The sequence below is a fragment of the Pleurodeles waltl genome, chromosome 7, assembly GCF_031143425.1.
Source record: "Pleurodeles waltl isolate 20211129_DDA chromosome 7, aPleWal1.hap1.20221129, whole genome shotgun sequence".
Classification (NCBI taxonomy): Eukaryota; Metazoa; Chordata; class Amphibia; order Caudata; family Salamandridae; genus Pleurodeles; species Pleurodeles waltl.
The window spans coordinates 1,506,025,461-1,506,053,401 of record NC_090446.1 but is presented as its reverse complement, the minus strand read 5'-3'; the positions used below and the strand labels follow the sequence as shown (position 1 = coordinate 1,506,053,401).

Sequence of the window (27,941 nt, the reverse complement as noted above, 5' to 3'; positions counted from 1 at the left end):
TTCACAGTGTGGGGGACTAAGTCTGACCCACGGTGGATGACACTTGTCACTTTAAATACGGGGTTTGCTCCGGCTAACTAGCAGTGCCTCATCTCTCTCTAATGGTAGAGACAATTGGGCAGCCGTGCCCATGACATCTTAGAACTTCCCAGGGAAGTCGTGGTCACTCAGGTCACAACCGGGTCTCTCATACACAGTACGGTCTCATATATAAATGACAAAGGCAGTTTAAGTTTTAAAGGTTGGTTTAATAAAACAACTGCATTTTAGATAGCAAAGCGTGAGCTGCAATAACAAGAACTATACAACACAGTAAACTTAAAATAGTAAAGATGAGAGTGAAGCACAAGAATAAGGCGATCATAATGCCGCTAGATTATTTTCTCTGTAAGTTATATTTTGAGCACAGCATGTAAAGCTCTAAGCCTGATTTTCAGGTTCCCCCGGGAGGATATCAACCCTCATACCTGAGCAAAGGCCTGTAATCTGCATCAGCATCTGCAACGGGGCATTCAGCATCTGATTGTCTGTCCCTGGCTGGAATCTCCCTCTTGACGTGTGCTAGGACTAGGAAGTGTTTTTACAACTAACATGCAGATGTTCTAAGAAAATGTCCCTACGTAAGGATGTGTATTTTCTACGAATACTGGAGACTAAACTTCTACCACGTTTACTGGCAATGTACCAGACTGTAGCCTTAACTGAAGCACAGGGCGATCAAGAATGCATTATTTGAGAACACAGTGCTGAACTAAGCTAAACAGTTTGATTCAAGAAATTAAAACAAGACCGTAAAACTGGTTATTGTAAAATAACAGTGCAAAGCTGAATAAAATATATCTAGGGCAAAGTGCGCAGCCGCCTAGTATGTCAAACTAACGTGCATGAAGCTACATTAAAAATGACTACACTACACCCTCCGCTTGTCGGTAGAAAGTGGTTTAAGCCTAAGCTAAAATGCCCTGAACTAAAATATATTTAAAACCCTACTTAAGTTTAACAAGTTCAGAGGACACACAAGCATACTATTTGGCAATTTTAAAAATGAGCATGCGGCCAAAAGCCGAATTCAAAGGAAAATATCAATTTAGGACAGTTCCAAATCAAGCATCAGTCATGGAAAGCAGGAGATTCTCCGCCTCAGCAGATGACAAAACCGGTAATTCCACGTCAAAAACTACCAAGGAGCAGGTGTGTTCCATAGCCCCAGTGTCAACCAAGGCGGCATCCCGTGCAGTGCCTGTGAACAAGTGAATGGTAACTTCCTCCAGAAAGGGTAGCTCGTAATCAGCTTCTCTGAGCAAACGCAGCAGCAGCGCGCATGTCTGGTAATGAACCATCAACGAGAACATTAACACATCAGCATCAATCACTGAGGGGCGTTGCTGTGAGAGACAAACTTTCAGTGCATGTTCAAAAGAGCACCAACGGCACCGAAACAAGGGGTGCACACAAGAGACCAGTCACACCCCAAATGTTCCAGGAAAAGTGCTGCATCATGCGTTCACGACACAGCTGCGCTGATGGGAGCGCCTTCATTTGTCCTTGTTGCAGCGGGACAGCCATTGCGGAAAAACAACAGCAACAGCAAAATGACGGCTAATAAAGCCAAAGTTATTGGAAATCCCCCAAAAATGCTTCCGAAAATTGAATGAATAGCCCAAGGTATTAAACCGAATATAGAGGAAAAGGTGTAAACAAAACCAATACCAACAGCTTTGAAAAAATGTGCTAATCCAGCCGTGCTGGACGCATTAAAGATACATCCCACAAGTTCACCAAAGTGTCTCGGAAAGTTTGTATTTAACAGGGACTGTATTTCTGCCGATGCTTCTGAAACAATAAAGCCTTAAGTCTACTTAACTTTTCAAAATTCACCTTGGAAGTAGCAATGTGAGGCCAGATATCTGCTACCTCCCTAAATTTAGTGAGGGGAAACAACACGTTACCGCAGCATGTAACGACCTTAGAGACTGAAACAACGTAAACTATTCCGGCTCGCATACCACAACAGTCTTCACTATTGAGGAGGATGTAGCTGCTGTTTGAAAGCACCTGTAACGTGCGTTTAATCAAGGGGACTGGAACTCCCTTCAGATATCAAGCCAAATTCGCTACCGAGGCATTACACGCCCCATGCAAGGACAGCTGCTTACAATTCATCGAATGGCTGACTGAAGTCTCGCATTCACTACCGCTAAGAAAGACCTCTTTCAAGCCATTGAGGCATTTGTACGAGAAGGGAAGCTCCCACACCTCATGGATGTAACTATCTCCCAACTTTTCATATCTGCCTACCGGAACATGTTTCAAACAGGAAGTGAATTGTAATGTATAAATAGGCAGATTAATAACCCAGTGTATCAACCACTCTGCTGAAGGAATCTCGGCCACGGTAAAAGGCAATCTTTCTATCTTTTTAATGTTAAGCATGACATAAGTCGCCTTCTTTTTAGCCATTAGTTGTTGTTGCGTCAAATTAAAGGAAAAAAATATTTCCCTGGCACTGATGTGCTGCCACGGAATGCGACCCGCCTTCAATGTCTGGAGTGTCCAACCCAAATACATAATGTACCTGGTCTGACTCTGTTCATGATATAAAGAAGACATATCAGATCGTATAATGTCTATAGCAGAAGAAACAATGTTGTTAATTGTGTATATTCTGTTGGACAAGGTGTGAATCCCATTATCCACAACAGCTAATGCCTTTTTCAGATTTTCCTGATCTATCTGCCTTAACCGGGCTGCAGCCTCTTGTTGGGAAAGTTTCCATATTTCATTGTATACCTCATACAAGAAAGGCTTCCTATGTGATATCTTTGGGCTTGACAAAAAATCTTGTAAGTCAGTGTTGTTAGACAGGAGACTGAGATGTGTCTTAACCGCATCTAGTGAGGATGACTTTAGCCACTGTTGGCACAATTTTCCTACACTATATGTTGTAATTATTGGAGCATGTTCTGGTGATATATAACGAGGGTCTGACCTACTCGTTCGGAAAACTCCCCCGAGGAGGTGACAAAACATTGATGACACCCGTTGGTATCTATTGGCCACAATAACCACACGCCTGGATGTGTCAGTGAAGCATTAAACGTACCATTCTCGACCCACTCATTAAGCTCACTAAATGTTGCATTCGTGTACTTTTGCCAGTTATTACATTTTGCAGGGGCAGGTATACTGGGCATGTTTAATTCTCTAATTGTTGCTAGGCCTAAACAACTTGTCTGTTGTACTGTTTCATTTAAAAAGATCATTTGAACAGGGATGAGACATGCTCTAAACAATGTTTCTCTACCCTTGGTCTGCCAATTTTTTGTTCCCCAAACACTTTTAAAATCAACATTCTTTGACCAATATTCATAACCTTAAATTGATAACCGGGAAACAAACGAGTCTGAATATATGAATTTCGTGTTGGTCAATACCATATGTTTATCCCTAGTCGGAGTTACCGTAAAATAATATGACTCAGCATTTTTTTGATGATGCCCAGAAAAATACGCAAACTTTTCAAAATAAGTTTTTGAACTCCCTTGCGGAGGAGTTGGGCAATGTTCCCATTGTGTATAATCAAATATCGTTTTTGGACTGCTCGCTTTATGTATGAAGTGGTGCCCATAATAAATATAGCAAAACATGTCACCATAATTTTCTTTAAACTGGTAAACATCTTCATTTTCATAGACAGTATAATATTGTAATTCTGTCAAAATTGAATCCACTGTTTTCACATCCCAATCATCAGATACAATCCCTGGTATAACTATATCGTTCATGGATAACTTTAACACATACGGTATTTGAATGATTTCAGTGGGACCATATATATCAAACATTACTTTGTCCCACACAATTCCATCAGGAACTGGCACTGCAGAAATGTTCACAAAAGACAAGTCTCTTCGAATCTTATGTGAAGAAATGAAAATGTCACTTACCCAGTGTACATCTGTTCGTGGCATTGGTCGCTGCAGATTCACATGTTGTGCACAGTCCGCCATCTGGTGTTGGGTCGGAGTGTTACAAGTTGTTTTTCTTCGAAGAAGTCTTTCGAGTCACGAGACCGAGGGACTCCTCCTCTTTGCTTCCATTGCGCATGGGCGTCGGCTCCATCTTAGATTGTTTTCCCCGCACAGGGTGAGGTAGGAGTTGTGTGTGTTAGTAATAGTACCCATGCAATGGAATGAATAAGTATGTACAAATTAAGGTTAAGTAATATGTATATATACAAATGTACAAATGTTGAATATAACTTCCAACGGCTACAGGCTTCCGGGGAGGCGGGTGGGCACATGTGAATCTGCAGCGACCAATGCCACGAACAGATGTACACTGGGTAAGTGACATTTTCAGTTCGATGGCATCTGTTGCTGCAGATACACATGTTGTGCATAGACTAGTAAGCAGTTATCTCCCCAAAAGCGGTGGCTCAGCCTGTAGGAGTGGAAGTAGTCTGAAACAAAGTTCTCAGTACGGCTTGACCTACTGTGGCCTGTTGTGCGGATAGCACGTCTACACAGTAGTGTTTAGTAAATGTGTGAGGCGTGGACCATGTGGCTGCCTTACATATTTCGTGCATTGGAATGTTTCCTAGGAATGCCATGGTAGCGCCTTTTTTTCTGGTTGAGTGTGCCCTTGGTGTAATGGGCAGTTGTCTCTTTGCTTTAAGATAGCAGGTTTGGATGCACTTAACTATCCATCTGGCTATACCTTGTTTTGATATTGGGTTTCCTGTATGAGGTTTTTGAAATGCAATAAACAGTTGTTTTGTTTTCCTAACCTCCTTTGTTCTGTCGATGTAGTACATTAGTGCTCTTTTGACATCTAATGTATGTAGTGCCCTTTCAGCTACTGAGTCTGGCTGTGGGAAGAACACTGATAACTCTACCGTTTGATTTAAGTGGAACAGTGAAATAACCTTTGGTAGGAATTTAGGATTGGTTCTTAGTACAACCTTATTTTTGTGTATTTGGATAAAAGGTTCTTGTATTGTAAATGCCTGAATTTCACTTACTCTTCTTAGAGATGTGATGGCAATGAGAAATGCAACTTTCCAGGTTAAGAATTGTATTTCGCAAGAATGCATGGGTTCAAAAGGTGGTCCCATGAGTCTTGTCAAGACGATGTTAAGGTTCCATGAAGGAACAGGTGGTGTTCTTGGTGGTATTATTCTTCTTAGGCCTTCCATAAATGCTTTAATGACGGGTATCCTAAACAGTGAAGTTGAATGGGTAATCTGCAGGTATGCAGATATTGCTGCAAGGTGTATTTTAATGGAAGAGAAGGCTAGATTTGACTTTTGTAAGTGTAGTAAGTATCCCACTACATCTTTTGGGGATGCGTGTAATGGATGAACTTGATTATTATGGCAGTAGCAAACAAACCTTTTCCATTTGCTTGCATAGCAGTGTCTAGTGGATGATCTTCTAGCTTGTTTTATGACTTCCATACATTCTTGAGTGAGGTTTAAATGTCCGAATTCTAGGATTTCAGGAGCCAGATTGCTAGATTGAGCGATGCTGGGTTTGGATGCCTGATCTGCTGTCTGTGTTGTGTTAACAGATCTGGCCTGTTGGGTAACTTGACGTGTGGCACTACTGACAGGTCTAGTAGTGTTGTGTACCAAGGTTGTCTTGCCCATGTTGGTGCTATTATTATGAGTTTGAGTTTGTTTTGACTCAATTTGTTTACTAGATATGGAAGGAGAGGGGGAAAAGCGTATGCAAATTTCCCTGACCAGTTCATCCATAGGGCATTGCCTTGAGACTGTCTGTGTGGGTACCTGGATGCGAAGTTTTGGCATTTTGCGTTCTCTTTTGTTGCAAATAGGTCTATTTGCGGTGTACCCCAAATTTTGAAGTAAGTGTTTAGGATTTTGGGGTGAATCTCCCATTCGTGGACCTGTTGGTGATCTCGAGAGAGATTGTCTGCTAGTTGATTTTGGATCCCTGGAATAAACTGTGCTATTAGGCGAATGTGGTTGTGAATTGCCCATTGCCATATCTTTTGTGCTAGGAGACATAGCTGTGTCGAGTGTGTTCCCCCTTGCTTGTTTAGGTAATACATTGTTGTCATGTTGTCTGTTTTGACAAGAACGTATTTGTGGGTTATGATGGGTTGAAATGCTTTTAGTGCCAGGAATACTGCTAGCAATTCGAGGTGATTTATATGCAGTTTTGTTTGATGTACGTCCCATTGTCCTTGGATGCTGTGGTGATCGAGGTGTGCTCCCCACCCTGTCATGGAAGCATCTGTTGTTATTACGTATTGTGGCACTGGGTCTTGGAACGGCCGCCCTTTGTTTAAATTTGTACTGTTCCACCATAGAAGCGAGATGTATGTTTGGCGGTCTATCAACACCAGATCTAGAAGGTGACCCTGTGCATGTGACCATTGTGATGCTAGGCACTGTTGTAAGGGCCTCATGTGCAGTCTTGCGTTTGGGACAATGGCTATGCATGAGGAAATCATGCCTAGGAGTTTTAAAACCACTTTTGCCTGTATTTTTATTGTTGGATACATGGCCTGTATGACCTTGTGAACATGTTGAACCCTTTGTGGCTAATCCTTTTGTTGTGTTGATTACCGCTCCTAAGTAGTGCTGTATTTTGCACGGCACAATGTGTGATTTTGTGTAGTTGAGGGAGAACCCGAGTTTGTAGAGGGTTTGTATGACATACTCTGTGTGTTGTGAACACTTTGTTAGCGAGTTGGTCTTGATTAGCCAATCGTCTAGATACGGGAATACGTGTATTTGCTGCCTTCTGATGTGTGCGGCTACTACTGCTAGGCATTTGGTAAATACTCTTGGTGCGGTTGTTATACCGAACGGTAAGACTTTGAATTGATAGTGTATTCCCTTGAATACAAACCTTAGGTATTTCCTGTGCGAAGGATGTATCGGTATGTGGAAATACGCGTCTTTGAGATCTAAGGTTGTCATGTAATCTTGTTGCTTTAGCAGTGGTAACACCTCCTGTAGCGTGACCATGTGAAAGTGGTCTGATTTGATGTAGGTGTTTAGTATTCTGAGATCTAAGATTGGCCTCAGTGTTTTGTCCTTTTTGGGTATTAGAAAGTACAGTGAATAGACTCCTGTGTTTATTTCTATACATGGTACCAGTTCTATTGCTTCTTTTTGCAGTAGTGCTTGAACTTCTATTTCTAGGAGGTCTAAATGCTGTTTTGACATTTTTTGTGTTTTTGGTGGGATATTTGGAGGGATCTGTAGAAATTCTATGCAATAACCATGTTGGATAATTGCTAAGACCCAAGTGTCTGTTGTTATATCCACCCACGATTGATAAAACTGACTTAGTCTTCCCCCCACTGGTGTTATGTGGAGGGGTTGAGTGACTTGTAAGTCACTGTTTGGTTGTTGGGGTTTTGGGGCTTTGAAATTTCCCCCGGCTTCTCGGGAATTGTCCCCCTCTGTACTGGCCCCGAAAACCTCCCCTTTGGTACTGTCCCTGGTAGGTAGATGGTGTTGATTGTGAGGTGCTGGCTTGTGTGGCCTGACCCCGAAACCCCCCTCTGAAGGTTGTTTTACGGAAGGTGCCGAAAGTGCCTCTGCTCTGCGGGGAGTAGAGCGCGCCCATGGCCTTGGCTGTGTCAGTGTCCTTTTTCAGCTTCTCAATCGCCGTGTCAACCTCTGGTCCGAACAATTGTTGTTCGTTGAACGGCATATTGAGTACTGCTTGCTGTATTTCTGGTTTAAAGCCAGATGTGCGTAACCATGCGTGCCTTCTGATGGTTACTGCAGTGTTTATTGTTCTTGCAGCTGTGTCCGCTGCATCCATAGAGGAGCGTATTTGGTTATTGGAGATGTTTTGTCCCTCCTCAACCACTTGTTTTGCCCGCTTTTGAAATTCTTTGGGTAGATGCTCGATGAGATGCTGCATCTCGTCCCAATGGGCTCTGTCATAACGCGCAAGGAGCGCCTGAGAGTTTGCGATGCGCCACTGGCTTGCAGCTTGTACAGCGACTCTTTTCCCAGCTTCGTCGAATTTCCGGCTTTCCTTATCCGGGGGTGGTGCTTCGCCCGATGTGTGTGAATTGGCTCTTTTGCGAGCTGCTCCTACCACGACTGAGTCTGGTGGCAGTTGAGAGGTGATAAAAGCAGGTGCTTTATATTTTTTCTCTACCCTTGGAGTGATCGCTCTACTCTTGACAGGTCTTTGAAGATTTGCTTCGCGTGCCTTAGCATTCCTGGAAGCATAGGCAGGCTTTGGTAGTTGCTATGGGTGGAGGAGAGGGTGTTAAAAAGGAAGTCATCCTCGACAGGTTCTGTGTGTAACGACACGTTGTGGAATTCTGCTGCCCTAGCTACCACCTGCGCATACGCTGTGCTGTCCTCGGGTGGTGAGGGCTTGGTAGGGTATGACTCTGGGCTATTGTCTGACACTGGGGCGTCGTATAGGTCCTAAGCATCTTGGTCATCTTGGCTCATGGTGGTGTGAGCCGGTGAATGTGACGGAGTTTGTGCCGGTGATATCGGAGTTACAGGTGGAGGAGAGGGTGGCGGAGTTGCTTTCTTTGCCACCTTTTGCTTGTGGTGTCAGTTGTTCAGTTTGGAACTCTAGTCTCCTTTTTCTCTTGATTGGTGGGAGAGTGCTAATCTTCCCTGTTCCACTCTGGATGAAGATCCTCTTTTGTGTATGGTCTACATCAGTAGTCTGTAACTCCTCTTCAAACCTGTGTTTACGCATTTGAGAGGACAGTGATTGTTCCTCTGAATATGAGCCGGTAGTGGGTTCGGTTTCTGGTTGTTTTGGCACCGAAACTGTGTCTTTTTTTGTTTTCGGCTCCGAGGCGAATCTCTTCTTTTTCGGAGTCGAGCCTTCTCGGCGTCGATCATCCTCGGTGCCGCTGTCTCTGCGTCGAGCAGCGTCGGCTCCGCTTTCTCGGCGTCGATCTTTTTCCGCAACACTTTCTCGGTCCTGAGAATGTTGCGTGCCTGTGTCTCGACCTGAGTCGGACGATCTGGGCACCAGTTCGGCCTTTTTCGGTGCCGATGGACGGTCACTTTTATGGGTTGAGCCATGGCCAGTTGGCAGTGGCGTCCCCTGGGCCTTGTCTGTTTTCTTGTGCTGTGTGCTTTTCGACGTCTTACTCACAGTTTCCTCGACGTCGAATTCATCCGAGTCCGATTCATAGATGGAGAAGGCTTCCTCCTCTTCTCCTTGTTCCTCGAATTCTCGGTGTTCTGTCGGCGTGGACGCCATCTGTAGTCTTCTGGCTCGACGGTCACGGAGCGTTTTTCGGGACCGGAATGCACGACAGGCCTCACAAGTTTCTTCTTTGTGCTCGGGTGACAGGCACAAGTTACAGACCAAATGTTGGTCCGTATATGGATATTTATTGTGGCATTTAGGACAGAATCGGAACGGGGTCCGTTCCATCGGTGTCGATGTTACACGCGGTCGGGCCGACCAGGCCCCGACGGGGGATCGAAATTACCCCAAAGGGCTACCGGAGCTCTTCACGATTCGGTGTCGATTCTAACTATCCCGATCCCGAGCGAAACAATACAGACGTAATTTTTCGAAGTTTTGACTATCTTTCCATCCCGAAACCCGGAGCGAAAAGGAACACGTCCGAACCCGAGGGCGGAAAAAAAACAATCTAAGATGGAGCCGACGCCCATGCGCAATGGAAGCAAAGAGGAGGAGTCCCTCGGTCTCGTGACTCGAAAGACTTCTTCGAAGAAAAACAACTTGTAACACTCCGACCCAACAACAGATGGCGGACTGTGCACAACATGTGTATCTGCAGCAACAGATGCCATCGAACAGTCTGGTTTCAAAACCTCCTCCACCTGTTCAACTGGTGATCTCTCGGGAAGAAAATGACCACATATTAACAAGAGAAAAGTAACGACAAAACAAATCCAAAGCAGGAAGGCTAGGACAGTCAGGGAAAGCCATACATAGTTCCATGACAAAACAAAGTATGTTTCTTTAAGCCAATGTATCAGCTTACGTGCACCTGACAGGTGAGCAGTCGAAGAGGCAAACGAGTCCGATAGACCGCTGTTTTAGTCAGTAAAGTAACGAGAGGCAGTTAGTGCAAAAGGCCGTAGTCAATGGAGGAGTTGGTGTTTCCTGTGGTGGTACACAGTAGACAGCACCATCTGTCTGGCTTGTAGTCACAGTGACTTGATCAAATGTTTCCAAGTTGCTTGTTGTTAGGGGAACTAATGGAAAATCATCATCATCCACCCTCCCCAAGCTCGGAGAGAAATCAGTGTTGGTATAAACAACTTGAAACAAAACTTCTTCTCCAGTAGTGAGAGGGATTCGGGAACTACTGGACGTTCCTCTTGGTTGGCTGTGTAGAATCGGCCACATGTTGTAGCTTGACATTGTCAATGGAAACAAAGCGATTTTCTTTGGCACCTGGCAACAGTGGTAGAATAACAGTTCTGGTACCGTGTATCCCCAACACAGGGACTGCTGCTCGATAAGAAGGGCCAAATAATTTTTTCACTGCGACCTTTTCACACACAAGATCCCCAACTCTGGGAATCCAGCCTGTAGGTTTTACTTAATTCCTGTGGAGGCAGCACTTTTAGAAGAGTTATCTTCATGGAGCTGCTGTAATTCCTGTAAAACAGTGACACAATCATTTATGTCAAAAGGTGTTTCTGCTGCCTCCACACCACGACCATCAAGATCCGGAACAAACATTCGTGTTCCGAACAGGCACTCATATGAAGTACGACCCCCCAGGGACCTTCTAGGCAGGTTATTTAGTGCTCTATGAACTCCATACAGGTGCGTTAGCCAACTACGACCCGTACCTAAGACTCTGGCCGTTAAGGATTGCTTTAAATCGCAATTTAATCGCTCCACGACAGAATTTTCCTCAGGATGAAATGGAGACAAGTACTGGAGCTGGACCCCCAACGAAGCCATGGTGTCCCTGAATGCACTTGAGGCAAAAGCAGGGCCCTGGTCCGAATGGAATGCCCCAACTGCATATGTACCGACAAAGACTTGCATATCTTTAATAACAGTCCGAGCGTCAGCCGAGCGTGGTGGCCACACCCACACAAATCTGGACGAATAAGAATCAACAGCGACTAATATATATTTGTATGCACTATCAGGTGTTAATGGACTGCAATGATCCAAGTACACACATTGTAATGGTCTATCTGAGATTAAGAGGGGTGTCTGCGGCGGGTGCTTAGCCGTGGAAACTTTAATTTGTTGACAGATGTCACAGCAAAAGCCATACTGCTTTGTCTCTTTATAGAGACCAGGCCACCAATAAAGGGCCTGCAATAGTGAAATTGTAGCTGCCACACCAGCATGTGCAGATGCCACCCCTTCAAGTGCTGCTTTAATCAATTGTGGTCTTATATCTTTATTGGGGGTGTCACGTACGCCTATGCCTGGAATTTTAACTTCAGCGTTCAGCATACTTCCCATCAAGTATTGATATTTATTAGGAAATCCTTTAGGATAAGGCGTACCATCAACCGTAGCTTTTATGGCAGCCATAATGTCTGTGTCTGGTTTGGAACTCAAATGAGTCACTGCAGCTACAGTGGCAACTGCCACTGCCGACTTTGCGGCTTCATCAGCCAAAATATTTCCAGCAACGTGTATTCCAACGCGCTGGTGTCCAAGTGTATGCACAACATGAACTTTGGGTAGCGTCTCTTTCAGGTCTGCTACCTTCCCCCACAGGATTCTGTGTTTTATGGTGTTGCCTTTTGAATCTCTGAACCATTCAAGCGCCAGTAATGCAGGTATTCATTAAAAGATCGGACGCAATAATATGAATCACAAACAATCAGCGTGAACTGTGTCGGATCCGTATGTTCTAGTGCCATTAGTAGAGCTTTTAGCTCAGCCAATTGTGCTGTACAATCCCCTAAAGTCTGTGTATAGGTATGTTGGGGACAGAATTTCTCCCCCTCCGAATAGCCACTCACGACCGCACATGCAGCAGAATATTGATGTTTAGTTCCAATCACTGGTTGCGCAGAGCCATCGGTGTACATGACTACATGATATTGATCAATAGGCAAGGTGTCAGCGGGAACTAGATATTCTACTTCATATTGTAGAAATTCTTGAGTTTGTAACTTTGGGTCGAAAATGTGGTCTACATCAGTGGCTGTTAAAGACATAGCCCATTGTATCCATTGTGGATGAAGTGCTTTCGCGTTCGGGGCGCTAGCTTTTGTAACAGCCTCTAGGCCCGGAATAGGAGAAACGGCAATAATGTGTTTTCCTTGGGCAAGAGGTCTTTCGTTAATAACCGCCATCTGCACAGCAGTGAGAATTTTCTCTGTGGGTGCAAACCGTTGTTCAGCAGCGGAATAATGGTGTGATTTGTATGCAATCGGGACTGTCTCACCTTCATTAAATGTGACATACGTAAAACCGATGGCCCCAGCTATTACCCTGATGACCAAATGTGTCTTATTGTCCCGTGTGTGTAAATGTTTTGCTGCTAGCATAGCTGCCTGTAACTCGCGAAGAGTATTGAAAAATCAGGACGTATAATCTCATATTAAGGTTTTATGCGTGTAGCATAATCAGGAATGTATGTTCTGCCAAAATTTAGAAATCCCAACAATGATTGTAGTTTTTTTAATCGTATTTGGTGGTTGCAGTTGTGCAAATTTTTCTAAAAATTGTAGCGCTAGGCTCTTCCCTTCATTCAACAGCTCATATCCCAGGAACAGGACGCTGAGGAAGGCAATTTTTGACTTTTTGAAGTTAAATTTGTAGCCGAGTTCGGCAAACCCTACAACAATGCGGGCTACCCGTCTTAAATGTTGTAGTAACTCGTCAACCGTGAGATATACATCGTCCACATATGACAAAGCTTCGGGGTCTATCTTGTGTAAAATAGCAGACACGCGAGCTGCAAACAGTCCTGGGCTGTTCTTATACCCCCTGAGGCAAACTACAGAATTTTTTCTGAGAGCCTAGTGCTCTAAAGCTGGTTAAATCTCTGCTTTCAGGCGCTATATTCTGGCGGAAGAACCCATTTGAGATATCCAAAGTCGTTTTATATTTTTTCCGCACATTACTGCAGTGCTATGTGAGTTTTGTATAGCATATGTACGTGTATGTCCGTTTAAAAGTCTGTAGTCTAAGACTATTCTGTATGAATGGTCCGGCTTAGCTACAGGGAAAAAGGGGTTATTTATCGGTGAGACACATGGTTCAATCACACCCTGGTTTTTTAATTGCGTAAGTATTGCTCTCACCGTCGCCCTTGCTTCATGTTTTATTGGATACTGAGGTTGTGGCTGAGGTTCACTTTTAATGGGAATGACATGGTATGGAGAATCCCTATCCCACCCTACATGATTTCTATATAACGCAGGTGCTTGTGCTAGAGCCCATTCTATAGAATATGACTCAGCAAGTTCTTCTGGAACAAGGGGCCTCCTCTCCATATGGGCAGGTGCGGACAAAATCAGGTGGCCAATCTTGTTCGGCCAACAAAATGTCATATATTTTTACTACACGGTCCCAAAAGATTGCGTGTATGGTGCGTTCAATGTCTCCTTCCAACTGTAAAGTTACTCTATATACCCTATCGGGTTCGGAGACACGCATGTCCGCTGTTTCTACTAGTATAAAGTCATCAGTAGCTTTAACCTCCAGATGCTCTAGAAGATTCCGGCGAAATATTGTGACCTCTGCTGCGCTGTCTAGCACTGATAGAGCCCAGTTCTGGTTCTTCAAGAGAACCCTCTTCCTGAGTGGCATGTCTGACTGAGACAGCTGCCACTTTTTACTTTTTAAATCATTCTTTTTGTTGTACTGGTTTCTCTTCCTTCTTAACAGAAGCCTCCGAAGAGCGTTGCGATTCTTGTCTCGGTTTCACGTACTCTGTTCTCCGCACTGATCACCCACCTCTCCCATTTCTCTTTTCCGATGAGTTCTGAAAGGAACGAGATTGGCGTGTATCCGTATATTGAAATCTGTCAGGCATTTTTATATCCTCTCTATTCCTGAGATTGTACCTATTCTGTGGGGTCTCCACTCGTGGAGATTCTCCCCTTTCTTTTTTAGGTGTTTGTTGTTTTTTCTCCCAGCAAGTGCAACCGCTTCCCCTTTAAGGTTACTTAGGATAATTGAAGAAACTGTGGAAAAATTGCCCATCAGTTGCATTCCCAAATCTAGGACAGGGGCAGCCCTGTATTCATCTTGAATTTGTTTAAGCACTTCCGTTAAGTTGGCCAGCGTCGGTGTACCGTGTGCCGTTGTATAGAGCGCGGCAAATACCGTGCCCCATGTATTACAGTGTTCAACTGTAGGAACCATCCCAAAGGGCAAGCACATAGTTAATATTATATATTCTTCCTGAGGTCCCGTATGGGGAAATACTGCTTCCAGCGTATACATTTTTTGTGCTAGCCAAAACGGAGTCTCCTCTCGTTTGGCTGGGACTTTATCCATAATAGTGTGTACAGTCACCGGATTTATACCTGGAGTTACTGCATGTGGTTGTGCTGGAGCATCACACGCTGGGTTTGTATTTAGTGTCTGCATCACAAATTATACTAATCGTCTGTATATTGCTGTTAACTCAATAGATAAGCATCGAACCTCAGCTACCGCCATATTCGCAGCCGCAGGATGAGGTGTATATGTGGCCAATAAAGGCCAGGTAGGACCATCATTACTTAGTGGACCTAACCTTACTGGTAATATTGTATGGGGTAGGAAGCCATCAAGCCAATGATTATGTTCTTGATAAGATCGAGGTATCTCTAAATATATCTACGCCCTGTATTGCCCAGGGGCGTTCGCTACTGTACATGTATGAAATGTATTTGTGTTCCCATCAACTGCTGGAAATGTGACCCAAGAGTAAAAAAGTTCTGTTCTATAGGCTGCGTGGGCGTCCACCACAAACGTGACTGGACCACCCTGGGCCGTAAGGCCATGTGCTAGCAAATGTGCTGTGAGCGGTTGTCTCATGTTAAGAGCTATTTGTACAACCTGGGGATTCGCCATTATAAAAGCACTAAGAGTTCAGAGAAGGCACACCAACATTTTTTTTTTCCTTTTAAGCTTGAACAACCACCAGCTGAAAAATAGGATTACCTATTCGGGGTGGCGGAAATCCTCAGTACCACGGACGTCTCCGTATACGGAACTGAGGGGTCATTATATAAAAATGAGACCGAGATATGCCGGTGGACCTGAAAATTAGAGCCTGACCAAACGTTGGCGGCGCCATGTCGCGTAGGCTCTCATTATCCTAATGAGACTACTGGATTTTGAGAGGCAAGATCATTCACAGTGTGGTGGACTAAGTCTGACCCATGGTGGATGACACTTGTCACTCTAAATCCTGGTATTGCTCCGGCTAACTAGTAGTGCCTCATCTCTCCCTAATGGTAGAAACAATTGGGCAGCTGAGTGCATGACATCTTAGTACTTCTCATGGAAGTCGTGGTCACTCAGGTCACAACCCGTTCTCTCATACTCAGTACGGTCTCATATATAAATGACAAAGGCAGTTTAAGTTTTAAAGGTTGGTTTAATAAAACAACTGCTTTTTAGATAGCAAAGCGTGAGCTGTAATAACCAGAACTACACAACACAGTAAAATTAAAATACTAACGATGAGAGTGAAGCACAAGAATAAGGCGATCATAATGCTGCTAGATTATTTTCTCTCTAAGTCATATTTTGAGCACAGCATGTGAAGCTCTAAGCCTGACATTCAGGTTCCCCCGGGAGGACATCAACAATCATACCTGAGCAAAGGCCTGTAATCTGCATCAGCATCTGCAACGCGGCATTCAGCATCTAGTTGTCAGTCCCTGGATGGAATCTCCCTCTTGACTTATACTAGGACTAGGAAGTGTTTTTATAACTAACATGCAGATGTTCTAAGAAAATGTCCCTACGTAAGGATGTGTATTTTCTACGAATACTGGAGACTAAACTTCTACCACGTTTACCGCCAATGTACAAGACTGTAGCCTTGACTGAAGCACAGGGCGATCAAGAATGCATTATTTGAGAACACAGTGCTGAACGAAGCTAAACAGTGTGATAGAAGAAATTAAAACAAGACCGTAAAACTGGTTATTTTAAAATAACAGTGTGTAGGAAAGTACCATCTTGCCTGGCATGTTACCCCCATTTTCACTGTATATATGTTGTTTTAGTCTATGTGTCACTGGGACCCTGCCAGGCAGGGCCCTAGTGCTCATAAGTATGTGCCCTGTATGTGTTTCCTCTGTGGTGCCTAACTGTCTCACTGAGGCTCTGCTAACCAGAACCTCAGTGGTTATGCTCTCTCTGCTTTCCAAATTTGTCACTAACAGGCTAGTGACCAAATTTACCAATTCACATTGGCATACTGGTACACCCATATAATTCCCTTCTATATGGTACTTAGGCACCCAGGGTATTGGAGTTCCAGGAGATCCCTATGGGCTGCAGCATTTCTTTTGCCACCCACAGGGAGCTCAGACAATTCTTACACAGGCCTGCCAGTGCAGCTTGCGTGAAATAACGTCCACTTTATTTCACATCCATTTTTCACTGCACCTAAGTAACTTATAAGTCACCTATATGTCTAACCTTGGGTGCCAAGTTACTTAATGTGTGGGCACCCTGGCACTAGCCGAGGTGCCCCCACATCGTTCAGGGCGAATTCCCCGGACTTTGTGAGTGCGGGGACACCATTACACACGTCCACTGCACATAGGTCACTACCTATGTGTAGCGTCACAATGGTAACTCCAAACACGGCCCTGTAACATGTCTAAGATCATGGAATTGTCATTCCATGATCCCCTGGGTTCTAGCACAAAATACAGGTACTGTCAAATTGCATTTCCGGGGTTTCCACTGCAGCTGCCAACCCCTCAGACAGGGTTCTGCCCTCCTGGGGTATGGGCAGCCCAGTCCCAGGAAGGCAGAACAAAGGATTTCCTCTGAGAGAGGGTGTTACACCCTCTCCCTTTGGAAATAGGTGTGAAGGGCTGGGGAGGATTAGCCTCCCCAGCCTCTGGAAATGCTTTGATGGGCACAGATGGTGCCCATCTCTGCATAAGCCAGTCTACACCGGTTCAGGGATCCCCCAGCCCTGCTCTGGCACGAAACTGGACAAAGGAAAGGGGAGTGACCACTCCCCTGACCTGCACCTCCCAGGGGAGGTGCCCAGAGCTCCTCCAGTGTGTCCCAGACCTCTGCCATCTTGGATTCAGAGGTGTTGGGGGCACACTGGACTGCTCTGAGAGGCCAGTGCCAGCAGGTGACGTCAGAGACCACGCCTGATAGGTGCTTACCTCTTGGTAGCCAAACCTCCTTTTCTGGCTATTTCGGGTCTCTGCTTTGGAGAATTATTCAGATAACGAATGCAAGAGCTCACCAGAGTTCCTCTGCACTTCCTTCTTCGACTTCTGCCAAGGATCGACCACTGACTTCTCCAGGACAGCTGCAAAACCGCAACAAAGTAGCAAGACGACTACCAGCAACCTTGTAGCACCTCATCCTGTCGGCTTTCTCGACTGTTTCCTGGTGGTGCATGCTCTGAGGGCTGTCTGCCTTCACCCTGCACTGGAAGCCAAGAAGAAATCTCCTGTGGGTCAACAGAATCTTCCCCCTGCCAACGCAGGCACCAAATTACTGCATCACCGGTCCTCTGGGTCCCCTCTCATTCGGACGAGCGTGGTCCCTGGAACACAGGAGCTGGGTCCAAGTGTCTCCCACAGTCCAATGGCCCTTCTGTCCAAATTTGGTGGAGGTAAGTCCTTGCCTCCCCATGCCAGACAGAAAACCTGTGTACTGCGTGATTTGCAGCTGCTCCGGCTTCTGTGCACTTCTCCAAGGATTCCTTTGTGCACAGCCTAGCCTGGGTCCCCAGCACTCCGTCCTGCAGTGCTCAACCCGCTGAGTTGGACTCTGACGTCGTGGGACCTTCCTTTTGTGACTCGGAGTTCCCAGATCTTCTAAGTGCCTGTTCCGGTACTTCTGCGGGTGCTGCCTGCTTCTGCGGGGGCTCTCTGAGTTGCTGAGCGCCCCCCCCTGTCTCCTCCTCCAAGGGGCGACATCCTGGTCCTTCCTGGTCCCCAGCAGCACCCAAAAACCACCACTGCAACTCTTGCAGCTAGCAAGGTCTGTTTGTGGTATTTCTGCCTGGAAACACTTCTCCAACATCCAGCACGCCGTGGGACATCTTCCATCCAAAGGAGAAGTTCCTAGCCCTTTTCGTTGTTGCAGAATCTTCAGCTTCTTCCACCCGGAGGCAGCCCTTATGCACCTTCATCCGGGGTTTCCTGGCTCCTGCCCCCCCCGGGACACTATTGCGAATCTTGTACTTGGTCCCCTTCCTTTACAGGTCCTCAGGTCCAGGAATCTGTCTTCAGTGTTTTGCTGGTGCTTGTGGTTGTTACAGAATCCCCTATCACGACTATTGTGTCTTTCTGGGGTATTAGGGGAACTTTACTCTTACTTTTCAGGGTCTTGGGGTGGGGTATTTTGGACACCCTTACTGTTTTCTCACAGTCCCAGCGACCCTCTACAACCTCCCATAGGCCTGGGGTCCATTCGTGATTCGCATTCTACTTTTGGAGTATATGGTTTGTGTTGCCCCTAGGCCTATGTCTACCTATTGCATCCTATTGTGATTCTACACTGTTTGCACTACTTTTCTTACTGTTACTTACCTGTTTTGGGTTTGTGTACATATAACTTGTGCATATTACTTGCCTCCTAAGTGAGGGTATTCTCTGAGATACTTTTGGCAAATTGTCACTAAAATAAAGTACCTTTTTTTTTTGTAAATAACTCTGAGTATTGTGTTTTCTTATGATATTGTGCTATATGATATAAGTGGTATAGTAGGAGCTTTGCATGTCTCCTAGTTCAGCCTAAGCTGCTTTGTCATAGGTACCTTCTATCAGCCTAAGCTGCTAGGAACACCTCTATTCTACCAATAAGGGATAACTGGACCTGGCGCAGGGTGTAAGTACCACAAGGTACCCACTATAAGCCAGGCCAGCCTCCTAAAGAAGCCAAGACAAAATCTCCTGTGGGTCGACAGAATCTTCCCCCTGCTACCGCAGGCACCAAACTTCTACTTCACCGGTCCTCTGGGTCCCCCCTCATCTTGATGAGCGTGGTCCCTGGAACACAGGAGCTGGATCCAAGTGACCCTGACAGTCCAGTGGTCCTTCTGTCCCAATTTGGTGGAGGTAAGTCCTTGCCTCCCCATGCCAAACACTAATCCTGTGTACTGCGTGATCTGCAGCTGCTAGGGCTTCTGTGCACTTTTGATAGGAATCCTTCGTGCACCGCATAGCCCCGGTCCCCAGCACTCCGTCCTGCACTGCTCAACTCGCTGAGATGACCACCGGCTTCGTGGGACCCTCCTTTGTAGTATTGAGACGACTGCCGTGCTCAGATTTCTTGAACGCCTGTTCAAGTGCTTCTGCGAGTGCTGCCTGCTTCTGCATGGGCTCTCTGTATTGCTGAGTGCCCCCTCTGTCTCCTCCTCCAACGGGCGACCTCCTGGTCCTTCCTGGGCCTGGGTAGCACCTATTTTCTTCAAACGCGATCTTTGCAGTCTTTCTGCAGGGAAACAACTCTGTATCCTCCAGCACGCCATGGGGCATCTTCTGTGCAAAGAAGAAGTTCCTGGCATCTTCCGTTGTGTCAGAATCTTCAGCTTCTTCCACCCGGAGGCAGCCATTTTGCACCTTCATCCGGGGTTTAGTGTGGTCCTGCCCACTGGACACTTTCGTGTCTCTTGGACTTGGTCCCCTTCCTTTAAATGTCCTCAGGTCCAGGAATCCGTCTTCAGTGCTTTGCAGTCAGTTGTTGTCTTTGCAGAATCTTTTATCACAACTTTAGTGTGTTTCTGGGGAAGTAGGGTAACTTTACTCCTACTTTTCATGGTCTTGGGGTGGGGTATCATTAACACCCTTAGTGTTTTCTTACACTCCCAGTGACCCTCTACACACTACACTAGGCCTAGGGTCCCTAAGTGGTTCGCATTCCACTTTCTTAGGATATGGTTTGTGTTGCCCCTTGGCCTATTGCAGTCTATTGTGTTCTACAGTGTTTGCACTACTTTTCTAAGTGTTTTACTTACCTGATTTTGGTTTGTGTGTATATTTTGTGTATACTACTTACCTCCTAAGGGAGTATATCCTCTGAGATACTTTTGGCATATTTTCACTAAAATAAAGTACCTTTATTTTTAGTAACTCTGAGTATTGTGTTTTCTTAAGTACCTTTATTTTTAGTAACTCTGAGTATTGTGTTTTCTTATGATATAGTGCTATATGATATAAGTGGTATAGTAGGAACTTTGCATGTCTCCTAGTTCAGCCTAAGCTGCTGTGCTACCTCTACCTTCAGCCTAAGCTGCTAGAACACTACTAATCTACTAATAAGTGATAACTGGACCTGGCATACGGTGTAAGTGCCATCAGGTACCCACTATAAGCCAGGCCAGCCTCCTACACTTATTATAATTGTTTTCAATTATTCGTAATTTGTTTACATTTTTTAATCGGTTTCCGAATATTGTAATTTTGGGGATATTTTCAACTAAAACAATGAGTGGCTGACATTGCTAATTTTGGAAAGAAGTACTATGGTTTCCTTTGAACACACAATAATTCTGGGGTATTTTCCATCATGTGGGTATGAACATTGGAATATTTTTTTTAAACTTCCTTCATTCAAGGTTGACATTACATGCAATAACAGTCCACCTTTGCTATAAGCCCTACTTCTCCAACCATGCAGGGAAGGCACTAGCAACCTGGGTATAACTGATTTAAGGATAAGTCACACAATCAATGTCACTCCTCGGGGGATTCTCCCGCCATTGACGCAGGATGTATGAACGTTGTAGGAAGTTGGCTCTGTATATACTATTTTAAAGTAAAAAATAGTGTGCACAGAGTCCAAGGGTTCCCCTTGGAGGTAATATAGTGGTAACAAGAGATAATTCTAATGCTCTATTTTGAGGTAGTGTGGTCGAGCAGTAGGCTTATCAGAGGGTAGTGTTAAGCATTTGTTGTGCACACACAGGCAATAAATGAGGAACACAAACTCAAAGACAATTCCAGGCCAATAGGTTTTTATATAGAAAAATATATTTTCTTAGTTTATTTTAAGAACCACAGGTTCAAGATCTACAAACAATACTTTAAATGAAAGGTATTTCACTCAGGTATCTTAGGAACTTTGAATCATCACAATAGCATGTACAGTTTTGGCAAAAATGGCAATAAGCTATTTTAGAATTGGACACAGTGCAAAATTCAATAGTTCCTGGGGGAGGTAAGTATTTGTTAGTTTTTCAGGTAAGTAAAGCACTTACAGGGTTCAAATTTGGGTCCAAGGTAGCCCACAGTTGGGGGTTCCGGGCAACCCCAAAGTTACCACACCAGCAGCTCAGGGCCGGTCAGGTGCAGAGGTCAAAGTGGTGCCCAAAACGCCTAGGCTTTAATGGTGAAGGGGGTGCCCCGGTTCCAGTCTGCCAGCAGGTAAGTACCCGTGACTTCGGAGGGCAGACCAGGGGAGTTTTGTAGGACACTGCGGGGGGACACAAGTCAGCACAAAAAGTACACCCTCAGCGGCACAGGGGCGGCCAGGTGCAGAGTGCAAACAGGTGTCAGGTTTGCAATAGGTTTCAATGGGAGACCCAGGGGTCTCTTCAGCGATGCAGGAAAGGGGGGGCTCCTCGGGGTAGCCACCACCTTGGCAAGGGAGAGGGCCACCTGGGGGTCGCTTCTGCACTGGAGGTCGGATCCTTCAGGTCCTGGGGGCTACGGGTGCAGTCTTTACCAGGCGTTGGGTTCTTTGAAGCAGGCAGTCGTGGTCAGGGGAAGCCTCTGGATTCTCTCTGCAGGAATCGCTGGGAGGGCTCAGGGGGGTCAACTCTGGCTACTCATAGGGTCACAGTCGCCGGGGAGTCCTCCCTGTAGTGTTGGTTCTCCGCAGGTCGAGCCGGGGCCGTCGGGTGGAGTGGAAAGTCTCACGCTTCCGGCAGAAAACGTGTGGTCTTTTAAAGTTGCTTCTTTGTTGCAAAGTTGCAGTCTTTGTGGAACAGGGCCACAGTCCTCGGGAGTTCTTGGTCCTTTTAGATGCAGGGTAGTCCTCTGAGGCTTCAGAGGTCGCTGGACCCTGGGGGAAGCGTGGCTGTTGCAGTTTCTCTTGCAGTGGGGAGACAGGCCGGTAGGGCTGGGGCCAAAGCAGTTGGTGTCTCCGTCTTCTCTGCAGAGCTTCAGGTCAGCAGTACTTTTCCATCTTCAGGTTGCAGGAATCTGTCTTGCTTGGTTCTGGGGGGCCCTAAATACTCAATTTAGGGATGTGTTTAGGTCGGGAGGTTAGTAGCCAATGGCTTCTAGCCTTGAGGGTGGCTACACCCTCTTTGTGCCTCCTCCCTGAGGGGAGGAGGCCACATTTCTAATCCTATTGAGGGAAGCCTCCATCTGCAAGATGGAGGATTTCGAAAAGTCAGAGTCACCTCAGCTCAGGGCACCTTAGGGGTTTTCCTGACTGGCCAGTGACTCCTCCTTGTTTTTCTCATTATCTCCACCAGCTTTGCCGCCAAATGTGGGGCCGTGGCCGGAGGGGGCGGGCGTCTCCACTAGCTGGGATGCCCTGTGGCGCTGTAACAAAGGGGGTGAGCCTTTGAGGCTCACCGCCAGGTGTTACAGTTCCTGCAGGGAGAGGTGAGAAGCACCTCCACCCAGTACAGGCTTTGTTACTAGCCACAGAGTGAAAAAAGGCACTCTCCCCATGTGGCCAGCAACATGTCTGGTGTGTGGCAGGCTGGCAAAACTAGTCAGCCCACACTGGAAGTCGGGTATGTTTTCAGGGGGCATCTCTAAGATGCCCTATGGGTGTATTTCACAACAAAATGTACACTGGGATCAGTGTGCATTTATTGTGCTGAGAAGTTTGATACCAAACTTCCCAGTTTTCAGTGTAGCCATTATGGTGCTGTGGAGTTCGTGCATGACAGACTCCCAGACCATATATTCTTATGGCTACCCTGCACCTGCACTTACAATGTCTAAGGTTTTGCTTAGACACTGTAGGGGCATAGTGCTCATGCACCTATGCCCTCACCTGTGGTATAGTGCACCCTTAGGGCTGTAAGGCCTGCTAGAGGGGTGACTTATCTATGCCATAGGCAGTGTGAGGTTGGCATGGCACCCTGAGGGGAGTGCCATGTCGACTTAGTCATTTTCTCCCCATCAGCACACACGAGCTGGTAAGCAGTGTGCATGTGTTGAGTGAGGAGTCCCCTGGGTGGCATAAGACATGCTGCAGCCCTTAGAGACCTTCCCTGGCATCAGGGCCCTTGGTACCAGGGGTACCAGTTACAACGGACTTACCTGGATGCCAGGGTGTGCCAACTGTGGAGACAAAGGTACAGTTTTAGGGAAAGAACACTGGTGCTGGGGCCTGGTTAGCAGGCCTCAGCACACTTTCAAATCATACCTTGGCATCAGCGAAGGCAAAAGTCAGGGGGTAACCATGCCAAGGAGGCATTTCCTTACAAATATGCACGTCAACATCTAGGCTTTGTCGCAGCACACAGATGACCCTTTCACAACATACGAATATTTCAACAATCACACTCATGCTCACTGTTCCTGAGTTACTGCAGCAGGAAACTTAGGGCCAGATGTAGTAAAAATCTGGATTGCAACTCGCTAATTGCAAGTCAGACCGACACGCAATTTGCGAGTCGCAATCCAGAATGTAGGATGGTGTCCCTGACACCATCTGCGACTCGCAAGGGGGTCGCAAAGGCCCACCTCATTAATATTAATTAATGTGGGTCGCAATTTGAGACCCCCTTGTGAGTAGCGGCACTCACAGGGATGGTGGCCTGCTAGAGACAGCAGACCACCATGTCTGTGACTGCTTTTAAATAAAGCTGTTTTTTTTGTTTGTAATGCAGCCGGTTTTCCTTAAAGGAAAACGAGATACATCACAAAACTAAAAAAGGAAACGTTTTCATTTCATTTTTTTCAGAGCAGGCAGTGGCCCTGTTTTTAATGCCATTCACAAAGGGGGAAGTGTGACACTGGTGGTAACTGCGATTGCTTTGCGACCGCGGTCACAAAACAATACAGCATCGTGCTGCGACTCGCAATTAGGAAGAGGAACACCCCTTCCTAATTGCGACTTGCAGTCCTGTTTTGCGAGTCGGTAACCAGGTTACCAGGCTTTTTGCACGTCGCAAACAGTGAAATTCCCTGTTTGCGACGTGCAAAAAGTTTGGAACATCTGGCCCTTAGTTTCTGGATTTGCCAGACAACAAAAGATCCTCACTAAGACCAGCTATTGCGAAGATACTGGCATTTATGAACATCATTGTATGCAAGCGAATGTTGCTGCCCTATCCCCATTCTATCCTTGAATCGCTAACAGCTGAGAAACCCTAAGGAGCCCTCTTTGAAGACATTTTACTGCCATGGATAATCTGGAGTCCACGGGCTCTGGTCTCCTGGACATCCATGTTTTGAATTAGTTTCCAGTGCCATTTACTAGCCAGGGCAACTCCTTTTTGTAGGAGGGTGCCGAAAATCAGTTTGATGGTGAGTTTTTGAGATCGCTGGTTGAGAACAGTTCAAAAGGGACACAATCTGCTGATGGTTCTGCAGGGCGTGCATACCACACAGGAACTAAGCACAAGTTCAGGCAGCTAATGATACATTTGTAGTAAGTCTAGTCTCTCTCTTTGTTTCATTGACTGGGGTTTTCCATTTGTATGAGACTGTCACATCACCAACACAAGTTACTTTCTTGCAGGCCCGATTCAGCAGGATAGCAGGCAAGAGTCTGCATCCTCAATGTGAGCGGATTAATGGACAACAGCAGACCATAAAACAAAAACTGCTAATTACTTCCTAAGTACAGACTCAGAAAGCAGGAGCAGATCATCTCAATAAATTGTTCAGGTAACCATCAACAAAGTGGTGTAATTTGTTGATCAAACATTTCAATGAACAGCCAGTGATGTGAACAATGCTAATGCCTTCACTAATCCAAGACTTACCAGTTAAAGTGCGAGTCAATTTGGAAATGCAAACACTAGAATCTGATTGACAGATCACTGGAGGACCAGTGCAGGTGAGCTTATCCTCGACGCTACACTTTATACAGGAGAGGGTACTTCCTAGAACGGAGGTAGAAAACGTTCTTTGTTAGCTCATTGCAAAACTTATTTCACATTTTGAAACGGTTATGAAATTCGGTTCGGTACCATTATACTGAAAGAAATATACAATGTATGACTCATTTATGTGCATAGGAAAAATGCTTAGACTGTTCCAATTCGCTACCCTGAGGGTCAAGTGCAAATTGGGGTACACTTGGTGCTCAGTTTTGGGTCCAATAGAGGTGACCCCAGGACATCATAGATAAAAGGTCAGAGTTCATGCTATTGGAGTCCTTTTGTACTCCGATTTCACGTTGATTTAAATTGCAAAGAACCACAAAGACTAAGCTCCCATGGCCTAAAAGCGGCATCTGCACACCCATAAAGACCCAGGCTCGGGGTACCCACTGGTTATAGTGCCTTCCTTTGAACATTAATCTATTCTTAGAGGTAAAGATGAGAGTACACAGAGCAAAATGCTTGGGCACTATAGCTTCAATTCTCAATGCCATTCTTTGTTTGAAATATTTTAAATACCACCCTTCCTAACTGTTATTTAATTTCACTATGCATTGCATGTGCCATGTTAGAGAGTAAATAGTTGAAAGGAAACCGAGGTGACATACGAAAGAGGTAAAGTCCGGCAGAACAAGAGGTGGAGCATCCCTATTGAGTAGTGCTATAATGTTGTTCTTGTCGACATCTGAGATCAGACAGTCTAAAGAGTTTTGTTCTTAACTCCTTTGACTCTGCTAACGCTAAAATCCGGATGCTTTTTGTTGGCTTAGCCTATAGCGCAACACTGTTCAGCATAACCATCAAAGAACTATAATAACAATACGAGTCAGCAAGACCTAGCTTCAGTACCTGTAAGTGCATGCTAACGTGAAGCATTTCGCACTCCTGACAGATATAGAGGGGCCAAAAAGTGTATAAAAAAATAATAATTAAGGATAATATTCCGACATCAACCACGAATGTCCAGGTTTGGTCTTCAGAGAAGTACCACTCAGCAATGGGTCATTATAAAAATAGTGTATACACGCTTAAAGAGAAAAAAAACCCACAAGCAGTTTGGCCAATCCTCCATATAACCACGACCTTGTCTGGGAATACAGGGGCTGCTAGGATATAGTGACCTGATACATCAACCTTAGCCAAGGTCCAGGTTAACGTCTGGGCGTGCTTTGGGACAACAACATAACAGATAGGCTATCATGTAATTATGACAGCAGTCAGCTCTCCTGGAGAAGTTATATCATGCACTATCACACATGAAGCTTCTCCACTGCCTTCAAAAGTGAGGAGGGTGACACAGCTTTATTTCATTTTGGAGGGGTGAATGCACTTACCTCTTTTCCTTAGCACTTACCTCTTTCACTTACCTATGAGTCTACATTCCAAGGAGGGAGAAAGCAGCTCAGCTAAAAAAAAATTTAAATGCACCTTTCTTTTAATTTTAATGAATCCAATGCTTAAGGGATGGGATAAAAGGAATAGTTTCTTACCTGTAGCTCCAGTTCTGCCATAGGGGAATTTGCATCAGTCATAAGCACTGAATAGAACTGCCCACACGCGGGGACCCGGAACACTTTTTCACAATATATCTTCTTAAGTGCAGATTATCACCTTTCTTCAGAAAGGCCTGCAGTCACTTGAGAGATTAAAATATTATGCAGCCTATAGGAACAGGCTACGGCCCAATTCTTCATCTTGTACTTTAAAATGGGGCCAGGAGACTATGGGCCTGATTCAGACCCTGGCGGCCGGTGACCGCCAGGGTCACCAGCCACGGGAGCACCGCCGACAGACCGGCGGTGCTCCAAAGGGCATTCTGACCGCGGCGGTTCTGCCGCGGCCAGAAAGGGTAAACCGGCGGTCTCCCGCCGGTTTACCGCTGCCCTTGGAATCCCCCATGGCGGCGCAGCTTGCTGCGCCGCCATGGGGGATTCTGACACCCCCTACCGCCATCCTGTTCCTGGCGGTTCGCCCGCCAGGAACAGGATGGCGGTAGGGGGTGCCGCGGGGCCCCTGGGGGCCCCTGCCGTGCCCATGCCTATGGCATGGGCACGGCAGGGGCCCCCGTAAGAGGGCCCCACTGTGTATTTCAGTGTCTGCCTAGCAGACACTGAAATACGCGACGGGTGCAAACTGCACCTGTCGCACATGCCCACTCCGCCGGCTCCATTCGGAGCCGGCTTCCTCATGGGGAGGGGTTTCCCGCTGGGCTGGCGGGCGGCCTTCTGGCGGTCGCCCGCCAGCCCAGCGGGAAAGCCAGAATGGCCTCCGCGGTCTTTGGACCGCGGAGCGGCCATATGGCGGTTCCCTCCAGGCGGGCGGCGACCGCCGCCCGCCGGGGTCAAAATGACCCCCTATATATGTATATAATTTCATGTTGTTTTTGTAAAACATTATGGCGGTCATTCTGACCTTGGCGGACGGCGGAGGCCGTCCGCCAAGGTACCGCCGTCAGAACACCGCACCGCGGTCGAAAGACCGCGGCGGTGATTCTGACATTTGCCCTGGGCTGGCGGGCGGCCGCCAAAAGGCCGCCCGCCAGCCCAGGGCAAATCAACCTTCCCACTAGGATGCCGGCTCAGAATTGAGCCGGCGGAGTGGGAAGGTGCGACGGGTGCAGTTGCACCCGTCGCGTATTTCAGTGTCTGCTGGGCAGACACTGAAATACTTTTTGGGGCCCTCTTACGGGGGCCCCTGCCGTGCCCATGCCATTGGCATGGGCACGGCAGGGGCCCCCAGGGGCCCCGCGGCACCCCCTACCGCCATCCTGTTCA

At 46.3% G+C, this 27,941-nt stretch overlaps 1 protein-coding gene across 1 annotated transcript in view; it reads right to left on the bottom strand.

The window, feature by feature from the left end:
• LOC138247097 (uncharacterized) overlaps window positions 1–27,941 on the bottom strand; it is a 272,302-nt gene that overhangs the window by 95,568 nt on the left and 148,793 nt on the right. Inside the window, exon 4 of the mRNA XM_069201840.1 lies at window positions 25,048–25,167. Within this exon, the coding sequence (XP_069057941.1) occupies window positions 25,048–25,167 (120 nt within the window). The remainder of the gene's footprint in view (window positions 1–25,047; window positions 25,168–27,941) is intronic.